This window comes from Cygnus olor, chromosome 27 (genome assembly GCF_009769625.2).
Source record: "Cygnus olor isolate bCygOlo1 chromosome 27, bCygOlo1.pri.v2, whole genome shotgun sequence".
In the NCBI taxonomy this organism is placed as follows: Eukaryota; Metazoa; Chordata; class Aves; order Anseriformes; family Anatidae; genus Cygnus; species Cygnus olor.
Genome location: NC_049195.1, coordinates 242,863 through 267,908, shown reverse-complemented (window position 1 = coordinate 267,908; position 25,046 = coordinate 242,863). Strand labels below are relative to the sequence as shown.

Sequence of the window (25,046 nt, the reverse complement as noted above, 5' to 3'; positions counted from 1 at the left end):
AATTATCTATCTGTATGCCTCCAAGTAGGAGATAGCAGAGGATGTGTGCAGACCTGGTGAGTGATTCTCTCCAGATGCTGTTATTTTGCATTTCAGAGAGTCAGGAAAGAGACAAAGAAACTCTCTGGCTTTGCAATTGAATTTCTAATCAAAGATCTGAAAGCAAAACAGAAAAACAAGCTTAATAAAATAGCAAAAGTCTCTGTATTATAGCTGGCCTGTTTGAAGGGAAAGCTGGAAATATTGCAGAGACTTGGCTCATGATATGCGTAGATGTCCCACCCCCAAGTCCAGGCAGGGCTGTCTCTTTCTGGGCTTTTCAGTATTCATAAGACTTTTCTGTGACTTTTGCGCAGAGAGAACATCCCAAGATTGGTGTAACGAGCATGTCGTAAGTGTGTTCCTGATGCATCTCATAAGCATGGACACAGACCTGGCCCAAACATCCCATCTCACAGGTTGGACTAGATCCTAGATGTGAAAATACTCATCCCTGTTCCTGCCCTCACCAATAAAACAACTTGGCATTTGAAGGGGGGGAGAAACTCTTGGCTTGGACATGTTGTACCCATTTACCCAGAGCATTTTGGTTTTCCTGCATTGGCCTCCATCTGGTAAAAGCATCCCCTGGACATGTTCCCACCAGGCTGGCTCCACTGTGGTCAATGGCACTGTTTATTACAGGTGGGAATTCTGCCCACTTTTTTTCAAGAGATACTTTACAGGATGCACAAGAAGCATTTCAGGCTGTGTACTGTCAACTTGAATTGAGGTCTATGTGCACACTCTTGTTTTTTTTCCCATGTTTCAAGCTGTGCATTGCTTGTGAGAAGACAGTTATCATTTCTCTGCACATCTCATGATCACTGCATCCTTGGGACATCAGACATGGAAGAGAAAAGGGCAAAATGGTTATTCTTCTACATATTATATTTGAATGCTGACTTCTGTAGGCTCACAGGCTGATACAAACTCGTGTGTGCATGGATGGCATGTATAGACCAGATCTCCGCTTGCCTTACTTGGCTCTCTAGTGCACTTCAAGACATTTGGTTTTGCCTTGACTTTGAGTTTGGGTTAGCAGCTGGGAGAAAATCAGAGTTTGGCTCAGGTTTGTAGCACCTACTCATGTATTGGCAGTACAGCTCCTGTGGTGTTTGTGGGAAAGTTTTATAGTCCAACCCTTGAGTTAAAACCGTTGGCATCACCCATACCTCTGATCACTGCTACCTGGGGCTTGTGTTCTTTGCAAAACCAAATCCCCAGGCAGTCCTGTGCCTTTCCCCTGTTCTAAGTCACAGGGTTACAGGAGGCAGTGGCAAGGGAATTTGTCTTAAGGCAACAAGAACAGCCAGAAGTGGAAGTTTAAGCTGGAAAAAATAAATAAATAAAGCATATTCCAGCACGTGCACAAAACACACAGCAGTTTGTAATGCTGCATAGTTGCAGTGGTTGGGAAGAGCATGGAAGTGGCTGGAAGAGCTGTTCCTCACAGGTGGCCCTTGTGAGGATTTAGGGTAAAGGTGAAGATGGTGATTCCTGTCAATCCTTTGCAGCTCCATTCATTTAATTTCTGTTGGTGAAATTGCTTGACTATGTGTATTTTATCTCCAAAAACTACTCAAGCTGGGGATTTATTAATAACTGTATCTTCCAAGAGACAGTTTGGAGGCTGAATTGTTGAAAAGCTCCAAATCTCTGCTTTATTCTCTATATCTCTGCTTTACTTCCAAAAATTGCTGTGTTCTCAGCAGGGTCTGATGTTTGGCTACTTTAAAATGAATGAGGCATTTCCTTGCTCTGTGCAAATCAGTCACGCATTTTTGCATCATTTCTGTTTTGCAGTTAACCCACCTTAGGAGTCTGATTTCTGCACCAAAAAGTGCGAGATTATACCAGCAGCTCCTGAGCAGGAAGGAGCAATCAATATAACAGCCCCCAAACTTGTGGGTTAGTTCCCAACAAACCAAGTTTGCCAACTTCTCATTTTATCTAATTCCACCCACCCCACCCCACCCCACCCCCCCTTGAGTGTATCTTCATACATACATTTACTGACCAAAGGAGCCCTTGATGTGAACAGCTCCAGTGAAATATTGCACCATCTTAACAGGACTAAAACATAAAATATATCCTAGTTACACATCATAAACTTAATGTTTTATGCGCAAGGTAGGGGGAGGAAAAAATAAAATTTTTCCTGATAAAACAAAAAAATCCAAGGAAGTGAAAGTGAATCATTTCAACCTTCCTTTGAGTAAAAAAAAATCATGTCACTCTTCAAACTTTTTATGTTGTGCCCCTTTCTGGTTGGCTCTAGATATTTCCAAGCTGTGAAAAACTTTTCAGTACATTCAGTCAATTCTTCTCTAGACCTCCACAGGCTTCCAAAATCTATGCAAGGCACACCTCCTTGGGCCTTTTAGGAAATCACAGTGATTGATTTTGGCACATATGGTTGATTAGTGGCAACCAAAGTCTGGCTTAGTTCTGAATCCCTTTCAAGTGCCCTGTTTTGATGCAAAGCTGTGTCGTGGAGTGGTGTTCTGCAGAATAGCATCATGCAGAGGAATGCAGGTACTGGAGATGATTTGAGACTGGTGCAAAAACACCAGGCTCTGAGACAAAGCACTGAGTGGCTGAGGGTACACCTTGGATATACAAACTCCTGAAGCTGAAAACAGCATTTTTGCTGGATTTTTGTATTGAATATCCCTATGGATACTCAACCAGGAATGACAGAATTAAATTAAAGGTAGGAACAGGAAATACTGGTTCATTTTTCTGTGGAGGCTGAATGCACTGGGAGACACCTGCTGCCTTGCACAGAGCAAGGAAATGCCTGCCAGCATTGTACTTATGGTTTAGGAGAAACCCCCAGCTATGTTCCATTTCTGCATCCTACCCACCCACCCAGCACAAGGCAGGTTGGACAGGCAGCAAGCAAGGTGGAGGCCAGAAAACCCTTCTTTACATTTGGACATGAGCCATAATGGAGCACATGAGACCAGTCCAAAGCTTTTGCCCTCAGGTTCACCCGAGGACAGCAGGTGAGTGAACAGCACAGCAAGAGGCGATAAAACAACACAGAAAAGCCGGCACGCTGCAAAACAGGGTGATGATGCTGGTTGGATCAAGCGCTGGAGCATCCCAGTGAGGGAAAGTGTATGGCAGGACTCTCATGGGTGCCTGATGGAGCCTGGGAGCTGATTAGGTGAGTGTGTTGGAGTAGAAGCTGAAGCTTTCGGACACAGTTTTGGAGTCACTGCGGGAGGAGCCATTGGAGGTCATGTCTACAGAGAGACGTTTGGCCTTGTTGCTCTCCTCCAGCTCCTCCTCAGCTGCACCAACCGCTAAGGATACGGTGGTCTCTATCCGGCTGACCTTGTACATGCTGCTCTGTGTCTGCAGGTACCTGGCTGACTTCATTTCCAGGCCCTCGTACTCACCAGCGCTGACAAATGGGCACCATCGAAATGCATGCTTGAAGCCTACACGAAACCTGCCAGGGCAGAAGAGATGGGGAAAGGCAGAGGTGAGGAATGTACGGATGGGGAAAGGACACCATTATATGTGTGAGGCCAGAGCTAAGCACTGCAAAACAATGAAAAAAATACTACTTTCCACTAAGTGGTGAAAAAAAAAACACTGATAAATCTCATTTAAGTGTGAGGGCTGTCTTGATACATGCCTCATATCCTGCAGGGGCTTTAGGAAAGACTTATTAAGATAAGTCTTGTATTATCCCCACAATGCAAGCAGCCCCTAGCAGAGTATGGAACACAGCTATCCTGGAAAATCTCTCCATTCAAAGTCTCCTCCATCAGACTCCTCTGTGTTTCCATCCTCTCCACACCCTGCTGTGCTGAGATGCTGCTGAAAGTCACTCAAACCCACCTGTCATTGAGGCAGCAGTAGATGATGGGGTTGTACATGGTGGAGCTCATGGCCAGCCACATGATAGCCAGGTAGACCTGCTGAATGAACTTCTGCAGGTACCACTCGCGGTTGAAATACTGCAGGGTGAAGTAGATGTGGTAGGGTAGCCAGCAGAGTGCGAATGTGCACACCACGATAATCATCATCTTCACCACCTGTGAGGAGAAGAGAGGGCAGGGAAGCAAAGTCATCTGTTGACACCCCAGAGGTGGGGTGTCACACTCCAAGAGGGGCCACTTTGTCTTGCCTTGGAAACCTTTCCAGTGAGGAACACATGGCCAACACCTTGACTAAACCATGTATGGTCATGGAGAACACATATGCAGGACACGTCCTGCACCATTAGCAAAAACAATGAAACAAATTGTGACCTGTTTCCACTTTGATAAACTCTTTTTGGCTGTGGTTACTTGGGACTGAGCTCCTACTGTGCCTGAAGTTCCTTACCTTCCGCTTAGCCGAGACCTGCTCATGGTAGCGGTCTGAGGAGTCACCAGGTATCTCGCTTGCCCAGAGGGTGATGCTGACCACAGTGTAGGCGCACCCTATCACCAGGAGCGGCAAAAAGTAGATCAGGACGGTCATGCAGAAGTGATACCTAGAAAAAGTGATGGATGTTGAGTGTGTCCTCTACCTATTCAGTTTTTTTCTTGCAAACCAATCTTGGAAGCGGAGTTTCACAGGGGCAGAGGGAATTTGGCATGATTCCTGCAGACAAGTTGACTGCAGAGCTTGGGGTTAGGAAGAACTCCCTAGTTTCATCCCAATCTCCTCCAAGCCTTCACTACTGGCTTTTGGCATGCTGGCACCCTCCCGAGATGGGATAGATAGGACTTGTATTACCTTTGTATAGCAAGGACACCTTAGCTGATGTGGCTCTACTATCACTTGTACTCTACTTACACCCCAATTTATCCTAAAGATGAAAGCTCACTCTTATCAGACCTTTCATCTAGCAGTCCTGTGCAATTTTTGTTTTGTTTTGTTTTTTAACATTTAAAGAATGGTAACATTAAGCTGAAGAGAGATGCAGGATTTCCCTGCATGGCAAATGCTGAGTCTTGGATGCACCTTGCCTGAATCCTGATCCACTGTAGGTTTGGCCAGGCTCAGGCAGCAGAAGGCATAATCCTGGTCCCGTCTGCCAAAAACACAGCTGTGAACAGCTTGAACAGCTGTGTGCAAAAGACACGACGATTATCTTTTTTTTTCTTTTTTTTTTTCCTAGTTTATAATTGCAAAGCCAAAGCTCAGAGCAGGGCTGCACGAGCTCATGCTCTCACCTAGAGAAAGCCACAGCATGAGCTGTGGGAACATCCTGCTAGCAAAAGATTAATGTAAGGTTCATAAAGACAATATGGTAGAAATAGACTTTGCATCCATTGTAGCACTGGTACATGCTGTATTTCTTCCCAGTGTCAATCCAACTGGTTCATTTGGACTTGTGAGCCTGGTAGCATCTTGAAGGGAGGATTCGCAGGTGCAGTGAGACTGACTGTCAGCACACAGGGAAGGCAGAACTGGGTGACAGAAATATTTTCATAAACTTGGTGCATATAGTTGAGAAAGGCAATGTGTTAGGGTCCTTGGATGCCAGGCACTGGGTCACACACAAATTTTATGTGGTATTATTATACCTAAACCCTTCCCTGTCATAGAGCTTTTTAAAAACCTTCCTGTGAATTCATCAGCTGTGTTAGTTTTCCAGACTCATGGAAAGGGCAGGATCTTTGCATACTTTTTATAACGTGGATAAGTAAGCATAAAATCAAATGAGAGTCTGAACTAAATAGTTAGCACAGATTTGGGGTTGTTTTGCTATGAAGTCAGTGGGAACCATGAAAGGTTGCAATAGCCATTGGGATTACAGGGGGTTCAGGGAAGGATTTGTACTAAATAGTAACCGCTTAAAAAAAAAAAAAAAAAAAAAAAAGCTTTAAATGCTGTTTTTAACAAACAGGAAGGGAATGGCTGGTCTGACCTTGCAGGTTCCTTCCTACCATCAATGCTTGCAAAAACCTCTCTTCCCTGCAGAAAGACAAGTGATAGCATTGCAGTTTTCCCACAGCTTCAGGGTACTTGCAAGAATTTTCAGGGAGCTACAGCAGTGCTAAGTGGGGTATGTGCCCATTTCAAATGCAAGGTGCTGCATGTGTTCAAGGCAGTTCAGGCTCTGTAGCCTTGCACTCACTTGTCCTCCTAGGAGCTATGATTAAATAATCCCTCCGAAGCGTAATGAATGGGTCAGGCTCTTCATGCCTGATGAAACTCCTGCTGCTCTGGCATGGATGGGGTTGGCCCCGGACCCATGCTGCCATGCCATCTCCTCCTTGTTTTGTACCTGCAATCTCATTTGGCCTCCTCTCCACCCAGCACTAATTGCATTTCAGCTGGATTTTGTAGGGCTGTTTTCTATTTTGCTAATTAAAGAGGCGTCTCTGTGGCTCCACAGTAAGGCTTTTGTTCTTCCCGTGCAAAGCAGGGTCTTAAACCAGAAGCAAACTCTTGAGGGCGATGCAGAAAAGCCCCAGAGCAACCAGAAGAGCCATTAGAGTAATGCAAGCAAGAGGTACCCTCATTTTCAGAGCTACCTGGGCATGGTGGGGAGAGAGATTTCCAAAGCGTTCTGCTGTGTTTTTTGTTTGTTTGTTTTGTTTTGTTTTTTGTACTTCGGGTGCTGAAAACCATCTATTTGTTGTTCTGTCTTCAAGGACTGCGGTATCAGACCACTTAGAAAATCCTGGATTTTGCAATGTAAAAGTCTTCAGTGTGAGGATTTAGGGTCTCGTACAGGATGGAGGAGCCCAGAGGAGGTAAGGGACAGGGGCATGAGAGGAGAGGGCATCTTCTTTTGCCTTGCAAAGCCCAGGTGGTTGCTGCAGGCTCTTATTTCCCAGAGAGGATGGCAAGTGGAGCAGCTTTTCCCCTTCCTTTAACAAACCAAAATGGCAACTAATGAGATCGGAACAGATCAGACATCTATTTCAAAATCAAAAGTGGGAGAGGGAATCAGTAGTTAGCAGCAGCCAGCAGCTGCAGAATCAAATGTAGCTGAGTTTCCAGCTCCTGTTGCAGATACGGCACCTCCTGCTACTGTCTGCTTCCTTAAATAACTGCACCAAGGCCATGCAAGCAGGAAGGGTGTTTGACAGTGGCCCAAACACTCATCTCTGCAGAGTTATTTTGGGGCAATAAAATAACATCTTGTGCTCTGCACTGTGTGAGTTTGTATGGTCTGGAGAGCCTCTGCTGTGCTCAGCCTGAGCTGCAAATTATTTTCCATCCCCACCAAATATTCAGACTTTGTCTGTTAAAAAGATTAAGCTTAGCATCTGCTTTCCTGGCTGCCCTCAACTGCCTGCAGAGCCTCCAGCTCACCAAAGAGCATGGGATGCTCAGGCTTTGAAGTGGCACCCAGATTCCAGCAGCAAATTATTCATGGGTTAATAGTGGCATTTTTCTCTCAAATTAGCTCTTGAAAAGGTGATGGTCCTGTCATAGAATCATAAAGGTTGGAAAAGACGTTCGAGATCATCTGCTCCAACCATCCCCCTGCCACCAATATCACCCACTAAACCATGTCATATGGCTGAACAGCAAATGATCTGTCAAAGTATTGCTCTGAGCTTGCACTGGTCACTGCTTCAGTCTGGAGAACCTGGGGGCTCAGCCCCATCCTGGCCACATGAGCTGAGTTTCTTGCACTGGTCCAGAATAATTAAGGATGAAGACACCTCTGGAGGTCAGCTGGGCCAGCTTATTTCCTGCCTTGCAGAGAGACCTTTGCCAGGCTCAGGTTGGCTTTGAACACCTCTTCATGCATGTGTGTCCCCTGCTTTGGCTCCAGTACAATTTCACAACACTATTTCATTGGTCCATGGAACTGGAGATCACAAATGCCTTTTTTCTTTTTTTTCTTTCTTCTTTTTCCTTAACTCATGACTCATTTAACTCACTGCATGACTCACAGACTTCAAAGAGCAAACCATGAAGGACTGCATGCTGGCAGTCCAGTGGGGTTGCCCAGACCCATTGGAAATGCCAGATTTAATTAGGTGGTACATTATTGTGTAGGAAAGGTGCTTGCTGAGCCCTCCTAGCCAAACACTCACCTTCCAGCCTGAGCTGACACTGTGTAGAGCCTCTTTTCAGAGCTTGTTTTTTAAGCAGCTTAGTGATTTTGGGGGCATTTGGACTCAGCACATCCCAAAACAGATTTCTCTGTTATTGTCTGGCCAAGATACACCTGACAAAACCCTGTTCGATTCTTGCAGGAATAACTCGCACCTCCAGGAAGCCTTTAGAGACACAGGTTGCAGAAAAAGTGATGCAAAAAAGAGAGCCATGTCTGTGTGTGTGACTAAGCCTCCGGGGCAATGAAGACTACATCCCACAGCCAAAATATTGCATCTCAGCAGTTTTACACGAGTAAATCCTTTTACTCAAGGATTAGCATCCCAGAAGTGCTGGAAGTGTGGCAGAGCATGAGGCAATGTTTGGACTACAAGCAGCATCAAACTCATTTTAATTAACCTTAATACACCCCAAGATGTCATGGATGGAGATTTTGCTACTGTCCACCAGGTAGCACCAGCTTTACCTAGGGTAGGGAGAGGATTTCTTCATCACAGGGGTCCTTCAGCCCTTCCCACCCTTCCCACTTCTTTTTTTTTTTTTTTTAATATATTTTTATACATTGACTTGTCACTGATGCTGGGAAAGTCCACTCACGTTTTTCCATACACATCGGTGCTGTGCTCTGGCCATGCCACCAGACACACCAGCCGGCCTGGCAGCTTCTCCATCACTGAGTAGTAACCCTGGGGGAAGGCCAGCAGGAATGCCAGGAGCCAGATGACACCAATGACCACCTTGGTGGCAGTGGCTGAGAGCCGGGGTTGCAGTGGGTGGATGATAGCCATGTACCTGCAAGGGGGGGAAGAGGAGAAATCAAGGCTTCAAAGTCCCTACATTGCAGCTACTGTCTCAACTCTCCCATGTGTGGGTTGTACTTTTGACACCCCCTTTGCGCATCCTGGCAGCCCCCCCCACCACACAAAAAACATCAAAGAATCCCTTCTGGGAGGGGTTCTCAGCCAATTCTCTTTCAGCAGCCTCACCTTGAGATTTGAGTCCCATTTGAGACACTCATTGGCTTTAAGCTGAAAAACAGCTTCACTAACACAACCAGCAACCAGCTGCTTCTGCAAAGACCAATTTGTACAACGCCATGTGCGATGCTGCCATCTGGCAGCACCTGCTTTGGCAGCACCCAATAGTTTTGCACCCAAGCAAAATCGCATCTATACGGTAGATCACAATGCCAAGTATTATAAACAGGAGAACTGAAAATAAGTATACAGGAGTGGCACAGGTGAGGCAATCCAAGCTGTCACCTTTGCCTGCCTGGCCTATGGGATCTTTCACCCTGAACATTAGTTGTCATACATGAGGCAGACTCCAGCAGTGACAGGGCAGATTGAATTTATCCTTCTGCAAATCTGGTTTTGCAAAGCTGACAGCAGTGCTGGAAGGATGAAGTGAGCATGTTGGAAATTTATTTCCCTCCCCCATGACAAGCTTCAGAAAGAGCCACTATCATATAACAAGGCGACACACTGCATTGTTCTGCATGTGTTACCACCCAGGGCATATGCAGCCTTCTCTATTTCTCTCCTCACCCCAACTCCTTTCAGATGATGGACAGTTTTTTCTTTTAATTTTTTCATAGATGAAAAGTACTCCCTGTGTTGCATTTTTTTGTGTCCATCTGCTGAGACAAAGGTTCAGGGCTTAATATTGACATATGCAGGAGGCACTGCCATCAGCTCTTCCTCTGCCCTGGGGTACCAAACCTTATCAGCTTTGTTCAGCTGAAAATTCACCAGATAATTATCCCTCTGTAATCTCCACCGGCTGTTTTGGTACCTGAAACGGAAGCTGGTTAGGAAGAGTGAAGGCAATGGGTGTTAGCACTGCTCTGACACAGTGGCCAGCAATGCACTTAAGGGTCTATGAGGCCTCCTGGTTTCTGCATCCACATTGCTCATTTTCCCCTCATTGGACCACAGTCAGAACTGGATGAGGTTTGGTTGGGTTTTAGCACAGGGTTCCAAGCGTTTTATCCTTTGTGTCTGCTCCCGAGAAGCAAGGTGTCATTGCACCCAAGTTTGCAGCTGTGCTCAATCCAACAGTTCAAGTTCAAAAATGTGAAAGGTGGAAAATGAGGGATTTCTGAGAAAGTTGGGCCATTTCTGTTGAAATATTTGCCTGGAAAAACATCTGAAATTGAAACCTCTGGAAAGCAAACCAGCACCTGATTGCAACCAGCCAGAAATGCTCTTACGTCTCTGACCTAATTTCTACCTATGAACTTTGGAGGACTTTACTCATCAGTATAAAGCACTTTATGGCTGCACAAGCCCTTGTAGGTGATAAAATGTCCAAATAATTGCTGAAATGATGAACTAAACCGCAAGCACATTACATAGAAACCTTTCCAACTGCCATCGACTTGTCTGCAATGCTACCTGCTCTTGCATTCTTGATGGTGAGAAGACAGCAAAATTAATAAGACCATCACACCGAAGAGCCAAGGAAGAAAAGAAATGCACCAGCATTGCAAGGACAGGGTCAGGGAGCAGGAGGGAGTGAACTAGTGGTGTTTTGGGTAAAACTGCCCCTAAATATTATTTTTTGGCAGCAATTCCCAAACTGCCACTCCTAAGTGACATCTGAAATAGTCCCTCAGGGATGCTCTGGGCTTCAGCCGTCTATCAGGAATAAAAATGGAAATAATACCAGTTCTCACAGACAGGGGCTTTGACAGGGAATTAAAAAATATAATAAAAAGGGTCTGGGCTCCTTGAATGAGCTGGTATTATGGACCACAAAAATGCTGGAGATAGATGAAAATGTACAAACATGCTGAAAATAATTAGACCATTATTTCATATTAAGATATCATAGAATTATATGATAATTGTATCACTAAGCAGAAAATTGTTCTAACATTTTAGGAACTGTTTCCTTCTTGGTTTTATCTTTTCCTTGACAAGAACATTTAATGCAAGATTAAAGTGTGGAGAAGGGGGGAGCAGAGAATATGATTTTATGGCCTCTTTAGCTCAGATGACAGTCACTGGCTTGCTTATATTGGGGTGGAAAAGCATCAATATGGGGAGTAAACCAGCTTCTTTTGCTTTCCTCCAGTGCTGGGTCTGTCCATCTCTAATAACTTTCATTTTCTTGCTGATGAGTTAGACTTTACACATTTCTCTACCCTGTAAGTCTGCGTGTTCCTGTGTGTGCATTTCTGCGAATGCAGCTGCAACGCCCAGAGTATCTGCAAGATGCTAGTGGCCGTTTGGCCCCACGTGCAGTTGTGGGCAGGTGGTTTTCAGTATTGGACTTTAAGGCATCAATCAGAGCTTAAGTGCCAGGGAGCTATGCCCTCCTCAGCTCGACCCCACAGGTCCCAGCCACACCAGTGAGAAGCGGGCTCTCAAAAGCAGGCTAATGGGTTTATTAGCTCATATTTCTCCTCACAAAGTGTCTCTGTGGCCCCGCCTCGTCCATCTCCCTGTATCCTATTAGAGAGATATATTTCTTTCTCCACCATCCGAGAGGGTGGTTTTCTTGACTGTAAAGGAACTGGGTGTTGCAGCTTGCTGGGGAGCAATCATTCTCAGGAGGCAAGAAAGAGGGGGGACACTCTTGTATGAGTATCCTGCCCTCGCCACTGCAGCATGCAGCAGGTAAAGAAACACCATGGGCTCTTGAAGTCCCAATTCTTCGTGGGGAATGGGCTCTTAGTTGAGGATTTAAGGGCAGATTTCATACATTAGGGAAAGGTTTATTTCCTGGTGCTCTGCAGGTGGTGCATGGTATGAAGCACCAGAAACAGGGGTGTTTGCCTTGTATTAGGCTGCAGAAGATGTTGGGTCAGGAAGACTTAATGGTACCTGTTCTTCAAGATAAAGTGACCTGCTGTTGCTCACCTTTTGGATGGGAGTCCCCTGCATTCAAGTAAAAAACTGCAGGTTTTGCAAGCCCAGTGCCGCTCAGCTTATTGCAGGAGAGACCCAAGGCTGTGCAGCAGCACATCCCTTGCTCCTTTCCCCCAAAATGGCCACCACTCCGCAGTGGGGCTGGTGATGGCTCCATTTGTCAGCAGCTTAATAAATCCACCCCATTTAATTGGCCTGGCCCTAAAGAACACAACTTTATGCCAGATACTTTCCTTTTTTCTGCTCAATGACATAGGCAATGCCATTTGCTGTTGTTTAAATATTGTATTGCATTTTGGAGGGGGGGTTGTTACAATGATGATGCAATAGCATTTGAGTACAATGTTATACCAGGGTAACTCTGAGTGTATCAGTCATTAAATATACAGGTGGCTACACTGCCTCAAATGTACTATTCATCGCATCTGGAAATCTGCAGTCTGCCTGGATAACTAACATTACACAATTCTTTCCACCCTCAAGGAGATGTGACTAAATAATAGCAAAAATTTATGAGGCATTTTTCATCCCAGAGTTTCCTTATCTTCTTCATTAAGTAATAAGGATACAACAGATAAGAGATGAGTAACCCATGGGATGCAGAATTTATGCCGTGTTTTACTGCCCAGCAGTTTCCCATCCTGAATAAAGAGCGTTTTAGTGCAGTGTCAGTCTAGAGAGGGGCATGCAGCCTAGTCAAAGTAGATGCCCTGGACTGAATTGGGTCAAATACTTGAAAGCAGTTGCCTTGAGATCAGATTTTTGCCTGCAGGATGACACTCTGGGCATGGAATGGGTCCCTCTTACCCTAGAAACAAAAAAATTTCTCAGTGAGAAAAAACTGCTTTTACCATAGAATCATTAAGGTTGGAAAAGACCTCCAAGATCATCTGGTCCAACCATGCCCCTACCATCAATATTGCCCACTAAAACGTGCCTCTAAGTACCACCACATCCAACCTTCCGTTAAACGTCCCCAGGGATGGTAATTCCACCACCTCCCTGGGCAACCCGCTCCAGTGCCTAACCATGCTTTATGTGAGGACTGCATCACAACAGCATGAATGCAAAAATGCCACTCCTCCAGCAGGTTTAGACAGCAAAACCCAGCCCATCTGTCTCATCTTGTCATTCTGGCCTCAAATGCCACATATCTGGATGATGTCTGAGGATGCTAGCCTGTCCTCAGACCCAAGCGATGCTCAACACTCTGGAAAGTATCTTCATCAAGCAGGAGGCTGCAGGTTTCTCACAGGCATTTCCCCGCAGCACCAATACAGCACAGCAGCTTTGTATTTTGACAGCAATTCCATGTTTCCTTCAAGCACTATTAAAAAGGACAAGTTAGCCACAGGCAAACAGTGACCTGAATTACGCCAGCAGCTTTGCGATCTCCCATGCCTTTCCAAACAGCACTCCTCACGATTCAAATGCCATGCCCATGTTTGGTTTGAAAAGCCAAATGCAGACAAAACAGGATCAACCCCCAGTTATTTGCATAAGGCTAGTAAGGAGGCAAAAGGCTCCCTCCTGCATTCATCACATTTGCTGATAGTGCCAGGGTAGGATAGAAGAGGAGGACCCGAAGCACAGCCTGGCCCTGTTGGGAGAATTTGTGCAGGTGCTGTTATTTGAAGCATCTGTAGGACCTCATTAACTACTGCCTAAAGAAAGCAATTAGTCCTGGCACTGGTTTATAGCTGGGGAATGAAGGTGGGAAATACAGGGTTAATGACCCGTGAGAGCTGTTGCACTTACTGCATGTGTGAGTCTCACTGCGCCACTGAAGTGTTAAGAATAAATTAAGAAATCTATCAAATAAGTGAAATATCTTACCCAAGGCCCTCAAACTCCTACGGTAGCTTGTGCCAGCACCCACCCTGCAGATGAGCACTGTGATCACCTCAGAGGCATGTCTAAAAACCTGAGTCTCCTACACCTCCCAGCTACCAAACTGTTCAAACTGCTGCTGTTTCATCACAGTTACACATTTATTGCCACAGGGATTTTAAGCCCCCTTCTCTTTCCAAAGACGGATGTAATTTATTTTTTGACAGGCTGAATTAATATCTAATGAGCAATGGGGAATTAATTCTGTCAGACCAGAGACTACGTCTGGGAGCAGGGACATAAAGCATCTTTGCTGAGTGACCCTTAACCTTGTCCATCCCCAGCCCCCTGCTTTCTAGCCCCGGCTGGGAAATCAAGGCTTCAAGCCAGCCCTGTGCTGGGTCTCCAGTGGCTTTGTAGAGTTTTTGTAGTGTTCAACTGTGCTTGATTTTTTGAGAATGCAATAAGCTGCTTCTGTTATTGCTAGCTGGCATGTAGGAAATGGCACAGGGCAGCTGCTGCAGGGCTGGCCCCAGCTTGCCCCTTCAGGCCCACTTCACTCCCCCTTGCTCTTCATCTTCCAAATTACATCCCAGCAGAGCAAGATTACACATTGTCAGGCACAAATCAAAGTTCTGCCCTGCACCCCCCCCAGAAGACCATTAAGTCAAGATTAAAAAATAACCACATGCTATATTAGGGTGTAAATGACTAATTAATCTGTCTGTGCACTGATGTAATTTGTCCTCTCCAGAGGGTTTCTTTCTGCATTAATCGCCTCTTAGGGAAGGCACTGGGTCACTGAGCTGGCGAATATATTCCTGGTATTCAGCTGGTTCATCCAACCTGGGAGTTCAAGCTTGCAAGCTGTAAATAATTTTCTGAGCCAATTTTTCTGCTGCAAATAATATGGGGTTGGGGAGATATTAACAGGTCTCAGCTGCAGGCTAGCAATTTTAGTAGCCACAGAGGTGAATGAGTGAATGAAGGTTTGCAGATTTGATACTTACTCTGCAGCTCCTGCTGGCAAATTGATGGATCTTGAGATGCCTAATGTAATTTAAGCCATTTGGAGAAGAAAAAAAACAGTGGGGGGAGAGGGAGGGGAATGTAAATAAGATTCCAGTTTGATGGCCTAGCCCTGCTTGCTGGTCTGGCAGCATTAGTGCTGGTGAATGTAGGAGAGGGGGGTATCTCAGTGAGCAAAAGCAGCAACTTGGCTGAGGAGCTACAGGAGGTTGGTCCGACTGTATGTCATTTTTATAGCTGGTTTAGAGTGAAGACACTTTGCAGAAGAAGGGAAATTGCTTTGTATTAACTACCTCAACTGCTGCCCTGTCCAAACTCGGAGTTCGTGGCATAGCTGTCACCCTTCTCATTGTCCATTCCCAGGCACTGTGTGTTCCATCTGCAGTGTTTTTGTTTATGCTCACTTAAATCTTTGAGACTAGAGATGATTTTTTTTCTGATTCTGCAGACAATCCAGGATTCTAACCTTCTGCTGTATTCCTGGTCATCTGTCATCAAGGAAACTCATTCCTCCTTAAGAAGTTTGCTAACAGTGCAGGCAAATGGTGGTGCTCCGAAATTAATCTGGGTTCCACGGAGAGAGAAAACATGAACTGTTTGTCTAATGTTGCTCCCTTCTATTCTCCATAGATATTTCAACAGCCTCTTAGGGATGTCCGGAGGTGTTTTTTTTGTTTGTTTTTGTTTTTTCAATGTGTGGCAGCAAATTAGCTTGGACTCAGCATGGGCACTTTTCCTAGTTTCTCCTGGAACAGAGCTTGTTTTCTTCCCAGTAGCTGGTACGTGGGCTACTAAGATGGTGAAGGGCCTAGAGGGGAAGATGTATGAGGAGCAGCTGAGGTCACTTGGCCTGTTCAGCCTGGAGAAGAGGAGGCTGAGGGGAGGCCTCATCGCAGTCAACAGCTTCCTCACGAGGGGGAGTGGAGGTGCAGGTGCCGACCTATTCTCTTTAGTCCCCAGTGATAGGACCCGAGGGAATGGTGTCAAGCTGAGGCAGGGGAGGTTCAGGCTGGACATCAGGAAGAGGTTCTTCACTGAGAGGGTTGTCGCACACTGGAACAGGTTCCCCAGTGAAGTAGTCACGGCACCAAGCCTGTCAGAGTTTAAGAAGCATTTGGACTGTGCACTTAGTCACATGGTCTAAAATTTTGGGTAGACCTGTGTGGTGCCAGGAGTTGGACTCGATGATCCTTGTGGGTCCCTTCCAACTCAGGATATTCTATGATTCTATGTGCTGTGTCTTGGATTTAGGAGCAACATAATGTTGATAATGCAGTGATGTTCTAGCTGTTGCAGGGCAGTGCTTACACTAAGGTAAGGACTTTTCTGCTTCTCCTACCACCCTGCCAGTGAGAAGAATGGGGATGCACAAGAAGCTGGGAGGGGACACAGCCAGGACAGCTGGCCCAAACTACCAAACAGATATTCCATACCAGACCATGTCATGTGGGACAATTAATATGGGGTGGCTGGCTGGGGTGGGGAAGACCACTGCTTGAGGATGAGCTAGGCATTGGTCAGCAGGTGGTGAGCAATTGTGTTGGGCATCACATGCTTTGTACATTCTACTATTATTATTATCATCATCATTATTATTATTTCTCTTCCTTTTTCTGTCCTATCAAACCGTCTTTATCTCAACCCATTAGCTTTTACTTTTTTCCCCTCCCAGCTCTCTCCCTCATCCCACTGGGGGGGTGATGGGGGAGGTGAGCAAATGGCTGTGTGGTGTTTACTGGTCATGAAACTAATTTGGTATTGGTACTCAGCATTGCCATCACCTTCAGACTTCAGAAACCACCTTTCGAAAACTGCTAATAATTACACTTTTTCTACTGAGGGAGCCAATCTATGAGGGGGACAGAGAGGACATTTTTCCCCACTTCTTCCCTCTCCCTTTCTTTCACCTTCCCCTTTTTCTCCAGGATAGTTACAATAGCTCTTCAAAACTCTGAATATCCTTGGGATGTTCAAACCAGCATGTTCCTATTGTTACATCTCCTGAATGTATTTCAGGTTTTGTTTAAGGTTAAACAACCACGTAAGAATTCCATCCAGAGATCTGGCCCGGGGCAGGACAGTTATGAGTGGCAGGGAGGGCGGGAGGATATGGGCAGGCACCTATAACAGCAGGCACCTCTAGTGCTTTGGAACTTCACACCTGACCAAGTGCAGAATCCTAGAAAACTGACAAAATGCTTGAAAAAGGTGTGTCATCACCCTGACAATTCCAAAGGGACACAAATCACTGCAACGTGCTGGGGCTTGGCCTACACTTACCAAGCCGTAATCAACACCACTCCAACCCCTGTGATGTGCCCCATGGCTGGGCCAGAGAACCACCCTGTGCCAGTGTCAGTCACCCCATATGCAAAACAAAACAATGGATGAGGAAGTCAGGTCATTTAGAAAGGAAAGGAACTCCTACTCAAATAGGGGAGAAGGAAGAAGACAATGAGGCAGGCTACCCCAGCATAGGGCCATCACAGGGAACAGGAGGATGAAGAGAAAGAAAACCAGCAGTAACCACCCAATCCCTATCCCTGGGTGAGCTGCGATATATGCAAAGACTTTCCAGCCATTGTGCAGGCAAGCACGTTGTCCCCTGGCTGCTGCAATGCTGGGATTTTAGGGCTGGTAGCCTGGAATCAGAGGTCAGGGAAGCCAAGCAGCTGGGATCCCTCTCTAGGGAAGGGGGCATTGAGAAAGCCATTGGAAACGGGGCACAAGCCCTCAGCCTCTGCAGGCGGCTCCTGTCAGGTGTGAAGGAAGGGGATCCCTTCAAGGAAGACGTGGGGGTCTTCCCCATGTGTGGGGGAACACCCCTTCGTGTGGGGTTGCTGAGGCTCGAAGAACAGCAGATGCTGACTGCTATCACAATGCTGCACCAGCGGCAATATCACACGAACTGAGACTCCCTGATTGCAATCCATAAGCTGAGTCATTGACTGGAGAGCCAAGGAGTGATCAGCAAGACTCACTCACTCTTTATCCTTCCCATATGGCCAATGAAGAGTGGAGACTAACGGGAGACTATCGTTACTTGAATGAAGTCACGCCACAGCTGAGTGCTGCCATGCCAGACATGCTAGAACTTCCATACAAACTGGAGTCAAAGGCAGCCCTGTGGGATGCCACAACCAATATTGCTAATGCATTTTTCTCCATCCCTTTGGCAGCAGAGTGCAGGCCCCAGTTTGCTTTCACTTGCAGGGGCGTCCAGTCCACCTGGAATCGATTGTTCCAGGGGTGGAAACACAGCCCTACCATTTGCCATGGAGCGATCCAGACCGTACCAGAACACGGGGAAGCTCCTGAACAGCTGCAATACATAGATGGCATTATTTTGAGGGGCAGCTCAGCAGAGAAAGTTTTTCAAAAAGGGAAGTAAGAGAGTCCAAGTCCTTCTGAAAGATGGTTTTGCCATAAAACAAAGTAAGGTCAAGGGACCTGCATAGGAGATCCAGTTTTTAGGAATAAAATGGATGATGGGCATGGTCAGATCCCATGGATGTGATCAACAAAAGAACAGCTATGTATCCACCAAGAGCAAAAAGGAAACACAAGCTTTTTAGGTGTTGTGGGTTTTTGTAATTCCAAATTACTGTCTGATTGTAATCCCTGTCTATGAAGTGATCCAGAAGAAGAAGGATTTTAAGTGAGGCCCTGAGCAATAACAAGCCTTTGAACAAATTAAATGGGAGACTGTTCATGCAGTAGCCCTTGGGCCAGTTCTGGCAGGAGGAGATGCAAACAATGAGCTCTACACCACAGCTGCAGAGAATGGCCCCAGCTGGAACCGCTGGGGGTAAGCCAGAAGGAGACTCCAGGTTGACTCCTAGGGTTTTGGAGTTGGGGATACAGAGGAGCTGAGGCCTGCTATCCTCCAAGTGAAAAAGCAGCACATGAAGGGGTTCAAGCTGCTTTGGAAGCGGCTGGTACTGAAGCACAGCTCCTCTTGGCAACCCACCTGCCGGTGCTGGGCCGGATGTTCAAAGAGAGGGTCCACTCTACACATTTAGCAAAAGCCACCTTGTTAGTCAACAGAAGGGGAGCTGCCAACCCAGCTGGCCCTGCCCAGTCCCACCTCTTATGTACTGTAGAAGGAGATAAAGTCCCTGTGGTGCACATAAAGGATGTGCTGAGGAAGACAGCCTGGGTTATTCAAACCTCAGGCAAAGGCAAACCCATCCGTGGGATTGCTTTTACTCAAGGACCTGAGTGCATTGATATGCTTGACAGCAAAGTACGTGGCATACTGTCTAGTGCCAAATCAAGCTGCCTGGCCTCCAGTTCTGCAGGATGCTGAGACACAGCATCATGGTTTTTCCTGAGCACACAATACCAGCTGCCAACCTTGACTTCTGAATTTCCTGCCATTGTTGCAGGGTTCAGAATAGTGCTTGGTATAAATTAATTTTATATTATTTTTTTCCCCTGAGTGGTTGTGCCCAGTCTGAAATAGGTCCCAGTAAAAGAGCAGTCCTAGGTTCAAGGAAAAGCCTTTTTCTTGCACAAATCCATGGCAGGCCTTCCAAAAAAGCCACTGGGAGAATCAAACCCACTTCCCTTCTTGTTCTCTCACAGATGCTGTTACAGCTGTGCTGAGTCTTTCAAAGGTGATTTTGTACCTTCTGGTGAGGACATTCTGGAAACTGCTTGCAGAAAGCAAAAGTGGAGATGATTTAGGTGAGCAATCTGCAGCTGATGCTCCTCTGAGCCTTCAGGTTACGTATTCAGCTGCTGTGATAGATGGCTTAATACACTTTGGGAAACATAAAGCACATTCAGTTCTGTACTTCTATTTTTTGGTGAAAATCAGAACCCCAGTCATTTCAGATACTGTGCATATAACTCATTTTGCTGAGCCTTCGTGGCTCTGTTGCTCTTACAGAGAGTGCTGAAGTGAAGCACTTGCTTTCCATGTTACCACACCACTTTTGTTGCTTGCCGTGTTATTTTTGTTGCTCTTACAGAGAGTGCTGAAGTGAAGCACTTGCTTTCCATGTTACCACACCACTTTTGTTGCTTGCCATGTTATTTTTTTTTCTTTTTGGGTTCCTGGAACAAGTTCCTGCATCTAACGCATTTAATTACTATTGTCAGGTCTCAGGCACAGGAAAACAGGCCATTTTCCAGCACTTAGAGATGCTGCATGCTCCATGCCTAAGGGTCAGAAAACAGGCTTTGCTGCCTCCATTCCCAAATTTCCCACCTCCCTCAAAATCTGGGGCCAAGAAATGCAGGAGGGAGCTCTGTGCAGGCAGATGGGACAGTATTTGTACACCAAGGCTGCAGCTTCGTTTGGCTCCTACTTGGCAGGTGAGCCAGGCCTGCATGCACGAGTTTTGCAGTCCACCCACGGGAAAACCCAGCCTCTGTTAAGGGATTGCACATGTAAGGAGAAACCTGGAAATGCCAATTCTCCCCAAAATTCAGCCCCGGGCTCCCGGACCTGCCTTTGCTCACCATTTTCCTCATTGTCCCCCAGCTTCCCTTGTTATATTTGCTTTTGCAGTTGTTCAGGGGCGCAGACTGAAAGCTAAAGGCAAGCTGAAAATAAAAATAAATAAATAATAAAAAATGAAAAAATCATCTGCCTAATTCATCCTAACCTGAAAGGGAATTTGCCCACTGATCCCCAACATCCTTAAAACAGACGGTCCTGAAACAGAGCCAGCAACACCATCAGGTGGGAACAGAGCCATTCTGGTAGCATTCCTCTTTTTATTTATCACTGCTTTTGTTTTCCTCATATCTCCAGTACCAGAGCTTTGCTATGTCCAACTGATTTTGGGGAGAGGTAGGCTCACAGGCTTATAACCACGCCACAGCAAAACAAAACCTGAGCCTGTTTTTAATGACCATCATCCATCTCAAGCTCCATTTTCCAAGCTGTTAGTGTGTGACTTAAGGCAGCACTGTAGTTTCTTGCTGGGATATATCTGTGCCAGCTTGTGCAGTACTTACACTTCAGCTCAAAATGTGCTGGCATATGGTAGTGCAAATCCCCCCCACACTCCAAAGCCAAAATGTGTTTTACTCCCTAGAAAGAAGTACCAAAAGGAGGTATTGCAGAGCAGAGCTGTCTTCAGGGAAATATGCTGCACTGGAAAATGTGTTGTGCTGGTGTTCAAGAGGGAATTGCAAAGCTGCTTGGATTATCAGTTTATAACTAGTGCTAATATGAAAAAGCCATAAAGATTGGGAGATTGGGTGGAGGAAGTGAGGGAGTTGCATACCAGAGATGCTTGGAGGAAGGACCTTGGCATGGCTACTTCATGTCTGTCAACCTCTGCCCCTTCCCTTTGAGGTGAGAAATGCAACATCCCGTGTGCCACTGCACCCTACCAAGTGCTGCTGAACTTTCTATCCTGTAAAACTGCAAGTGGGATCTCGCTCTACCAGCAGTCCCCAGCCAGTCAGCAGCACCCAGACAGGTGTCAGTAAAAGAAAAAGCAACTAAATATGCTGGCTACAGCCAAATGAGGTGAATCCGTGGCATCTCCCTCCCCTTTGACTCACAGTAACAAAATCAAAGCAGTTTTGCAAGATTCTGCAGCTGGGGGGGAACATGCTGACAGGCAATGCAACAATACACATCTGCCAAGTTGAGGCATCTTTCCCGAGCTCAAGCATCTCTCAGAGGCTCCTTAGGCAACCAAGATCAAGCAATGGGAAACACCTCCTGCAGTACAGTGGCACAAGTTCAACACGTGTATTTAGTGTCCCGAGGTGATGTCTTTTTGTGCTAAATATCAAGTTTGCTTTTAAATGAGAATGTTGGGGAAAGAATGGACAGCTCTGGAGAGAAGCTGGGAAGGGAAGGGAAAGGACAGAGCAATGCTACAAATGCACACCCAATTACACACTACCAACATGCTCGGAATTAAAAAGCCTTCTCTTGAGCTCCTTTTGCAGAGCAGACAAAGGATTCCCTAAGCCACCTGGGGACAGGATGAGGAGAGTGCTTTTTTCAAGCACCTTTACCAAAATGAGTTGTATTTTAATTGCAGTGTTCTCCTACAGCCAGAGATCAGCCGGAGCTGAGCACAGCACCCAGGTAGAGGCAGATCTGGAGAGCAGCACCCTGCAGGGTGCAGGGAGGGTTTGGGGTTTGATGCTCAGAGCTCACCTGTCCAGGGCAATGGCTGTCATGGAGTAGATGCTGGCAAAGACAGCAGCAATGGGGAAGAAGTTGTGAAACTTGCAGTATAGCAGACCGTAGTACCACTCATTGTGGATGGCGTAGGTGAAATTCACCACTGTGTTGAAGGCAGACATGGAGGCTTCAGCAAAAGCCAGGTTCACCAAGAAGTAGTTGGTGACAGTGCGCATCCTCTTGTGAGCCAGGATGATCCACATCACCACCACGTTCCCCACCACTGACACCACCACGATGAGGGTGTAGGCAACAGCCCACAGAGCCACCTGCCACGGGGGCTGAATGAACTGGTTGGCAAAAGAATCATTCAGCGTGGTGTTGAACAGCCGCTGGTGCTTCAGCTCTGCTTCCAGCGGCACAACGTTATCCATTGCGATGTGGTGCGGCCAGACCAGGCAAGGGACGCCTTGAGGCACAGCACCCTCCTGCTTTAGGGTGCAGTAGCTCAGGGCGCGAGTATGCTTCGGGGCACAGGTCTCTCCTGGTTAGGCCACCGCAGATCAGGGAATGCAGCACGTTCAGGGTGCAAGCGCCTCCTGGTTCATAGCGCAGCCACTTTGGGGTTGAGGACCCTCCCGGCTCCGCGCGCGGTTGCTTTGGGGTGCGCAGCTGGTTGAGGCTGCGGCTCCCTCCCGCCTCCGGGTGCGGCTGCAGCGGGGCGGCCGGCCACGTCAGGGCGACGCCGCTTTCGGGGCACAGCGGCCATGCAGCCTCTACCTCCGCAAGCTCCCTGGGGTCGGCAGAGGCTCGGCCGGCGACGCGGGTCTCCTCCCGTGCCGCGGCGCCCCCCTCCCGGCCGCAGCCGCTGCGGCGGAGCCGAGGCGCGGCCCCAGCTTTTATGGGCGGCGCGGGCGGCGCCAGCGAGCGCTGAGCGGAGCCGGAGCCGGAGCCGGAGCCGGAGCCGGAGCCCAGAGCCCTCCCCCGGCCCCCCCCCCCCGCTCCGCCCAGGTTTCTCGCAGCCTCTCTGCAGCTGCTTTGCCCCCTGAATCCCCCCGCTTTTGGGTTCGTGCTGAGGGGCTGACGGGCGTTTGGGTCGAGCCTGCCTGAAGCGAGCTGCGGTTCGTCTCTAAAAAGTCGCTCGGAGTTTTAAACGTGCCTTGAGGCGTTAAGCTTGCATGCAGCCTTTCCCATATTACAGCTGCGGTGTTTGCCCGATCAGTTCTATGCTGTGGTTGGTGAATGCTTTGCATCCCCTACGAGAAAAGCAAATGCTTGACTTCTTTCTAGGAAAAGGCACTAACAGCTTCCTCCCACTGCAAACGGGATGTTTCATTTTGTGCCCCGTCCCTAATACAGCTGCAAAGCAAGTAAATACAGCTTCTGTCAGGCTGGCAAAGCCTTCTGTGCAAAGGAGTCTTTTGTAGTTGGAATCCAATTAAGCTGCAAACAGATTCACACCCTCCTATAGTCCAGGTTTGTGATAGCCACCAGAAGGGTGATTTTAACTCACTCATCCAGTATTGTGTTATTGCCTAGTATGGGCAAAAAAACAATGGTGTTGTTGCCTGCTAGAAGATCTGTCTTTCCCTCGGGATGCACCAATGCAATGAAGAGAAAAATCCCTTATGAAAGCTGAGCACGTCCTGGTTTGCTAAAGGATCCTCCCAGCTTGCATTTTCAGGATGCAGACTCCAAAATTGGTGGATGAGGAACGCTGAGTTGGACATGTCCAGTTGAGGAACCACTCCCAGGTAAAGCTGCTACTCACCAAACACTGGGAAAAAATGGGTTTGAATTGCACAACAGAGCTCTGTACATGTCAAGGGAGGATGCACGGCTCTTAAGCAAGAGTAAGCACAAAGGACTTGGGGTTGGAACTAGATGATCTTTGAGGTCCCTTCCAACCCAAGCCATTCTGTGATTCTGAAAATATTTAGTCCTTAACACCAGGTAAGTAGATTAAGTGGGACTGAGCTTTTTAACTCTAGGATGGGTGAATGGGGAGATATATTTCAACCAGGGCCTCTGCATTTCCAGCAGCCCTGGGAGCAGGGGCTGCCTGAGAGACCACAGTGGAGTCCAGTGCAGCAAAGCGATCTTCTTGTATCTGGATGCTCATGGACCACTCGATGGCAGCATTGCTTAAAACTGCAGCAGAGGAATGGGTGAGCAACTTGTCAGGGCCTGGGAAGGCTGGCTAGCGATGGTATTTCCAACCCTTCCCTTCATTTGCATTCCAACCCTCCCCTTCACCAAAGTGCATTGCTGTGAATATGCCTAAACCCGAGGAGGGGGCGCCCTGGCAGGAGGCGACAATGTTAGAAGTCATCTCAGCCCACCTTAGCAAACCCTTTCCCATTCCAGGAGACCCTTTCCAACCCCTTCCAATCCCCTTACCTGCTCCAAGATGGTAGCATTACCCCAAAGACCACTGCAGAACAGAGAGAGATCACATCCATGTCGCTTCCTCAGCTTTCCCATTAGGAAAAAGAGGGCAATGCCTTTGCACATTCATGTTGGAAAGAACTTGCTAATTTTTCTTGTGCTGCTGCCATGCAAGGAATTGAAATGCAACCTGACATCTTGACTAAAGCAGGCTGTGGAAGGGGCATGTGTGTATTGAAATGTTCAGGCCACTGGGGGATTTTCTCTCTTTCTTCCAGAAGACATTGCAACGGGGGGGGAAAAAAAAAAAAAAAGAAAACCCACATGAGGGAGAGCAGATGAATTTATTACTTGGCAAGAACAAACAGAATATTGCAAACTTGTGACAACTAATTAATGCTTGCAGGTCCCTGTGAAGAAGCCAGCGCTATTCTTGGTGTGAATGTACTGGACTATTCCAACAAGCCCCCTCCTTCCTTTTCCCATGAAACCATGTCTACCTTCACATGTTTCCGGCCCTTTCAGCGCAAAGAAAAGGGCTTTGTAATTGTCTGGTGGAGAAAACCTTGACTTTTCCTGTTATGTTTTTCAGGAGGACAGGAATCTCCTTGACTATAGGTTTCCCAGCAGAGTCCCCTGGGCCAGCATAACAATGTTGCTCACATACAAAGCGCAGTTATCTGGGAGGAAAAACTAGCCTCATCATTAAGGAAACCACCAGAGTTGGTCTTTTTGCAGCCTCTACAGTT

The 25,046-nt window shown here is 47.0% G+C and overlaps 1 protein-coding gene across 1 annotated transcript; it reads right to left on the bottom strand.

Moving 5' to 3' along the window:
• Window positions 1-2,027: 2,027 nt before the first annotated feature.
• On the bottom strand, window positions 2,028-22,792 carry TACR1 (tachykinin receptor 1). The gene is made up of 5 exons (XM_040538441.1): window positions 21,943-22,792; window positions 8,671-8,865; window positions 4,387-4,537; window positions 3,898-4,094; window positions 2,028-3,502 (listed from the first exon to the last, which is right to left on the bottom strand). The coding sequence occupies exons 1-5, from the start codon at window positions 22,341-22,343 to the stop codon at window positions 3,211-3,213; spliced, it is 1,236 nt and encodes a 411-aa protein (XP_040394375.1). The 5' UTR covers window positions 22,344-22,792; the 3' UTR covers window positions 2,028-3,210.
• Window positions 22,793-25,046: the final 2,254 nt, after the last annotated feature.

Coding starts and splice junctions, on each gene's coding strand:
- TACR1 (XM_040538441.1), bottom strand. CDS start 22,343: ATGGATAACGTTGTGCCGCTGGAAGCAGAGCTGAAGCACCAGCGGCTG. Junction 4,538..8,670: donor ACCGATGTGTATGGAAAAAC/GTGAGTGGACTT, acceptor CACTTTTTCTAG/GTATCACTTCTGCATGACCG. Junction 4,095..4,386: donor AGGTCTCGGCTAAGCGGAAG/GTAAGGAACTTC, acceptor TTCTCCTCACAG/GTGGTGAAGATGATGATTAT.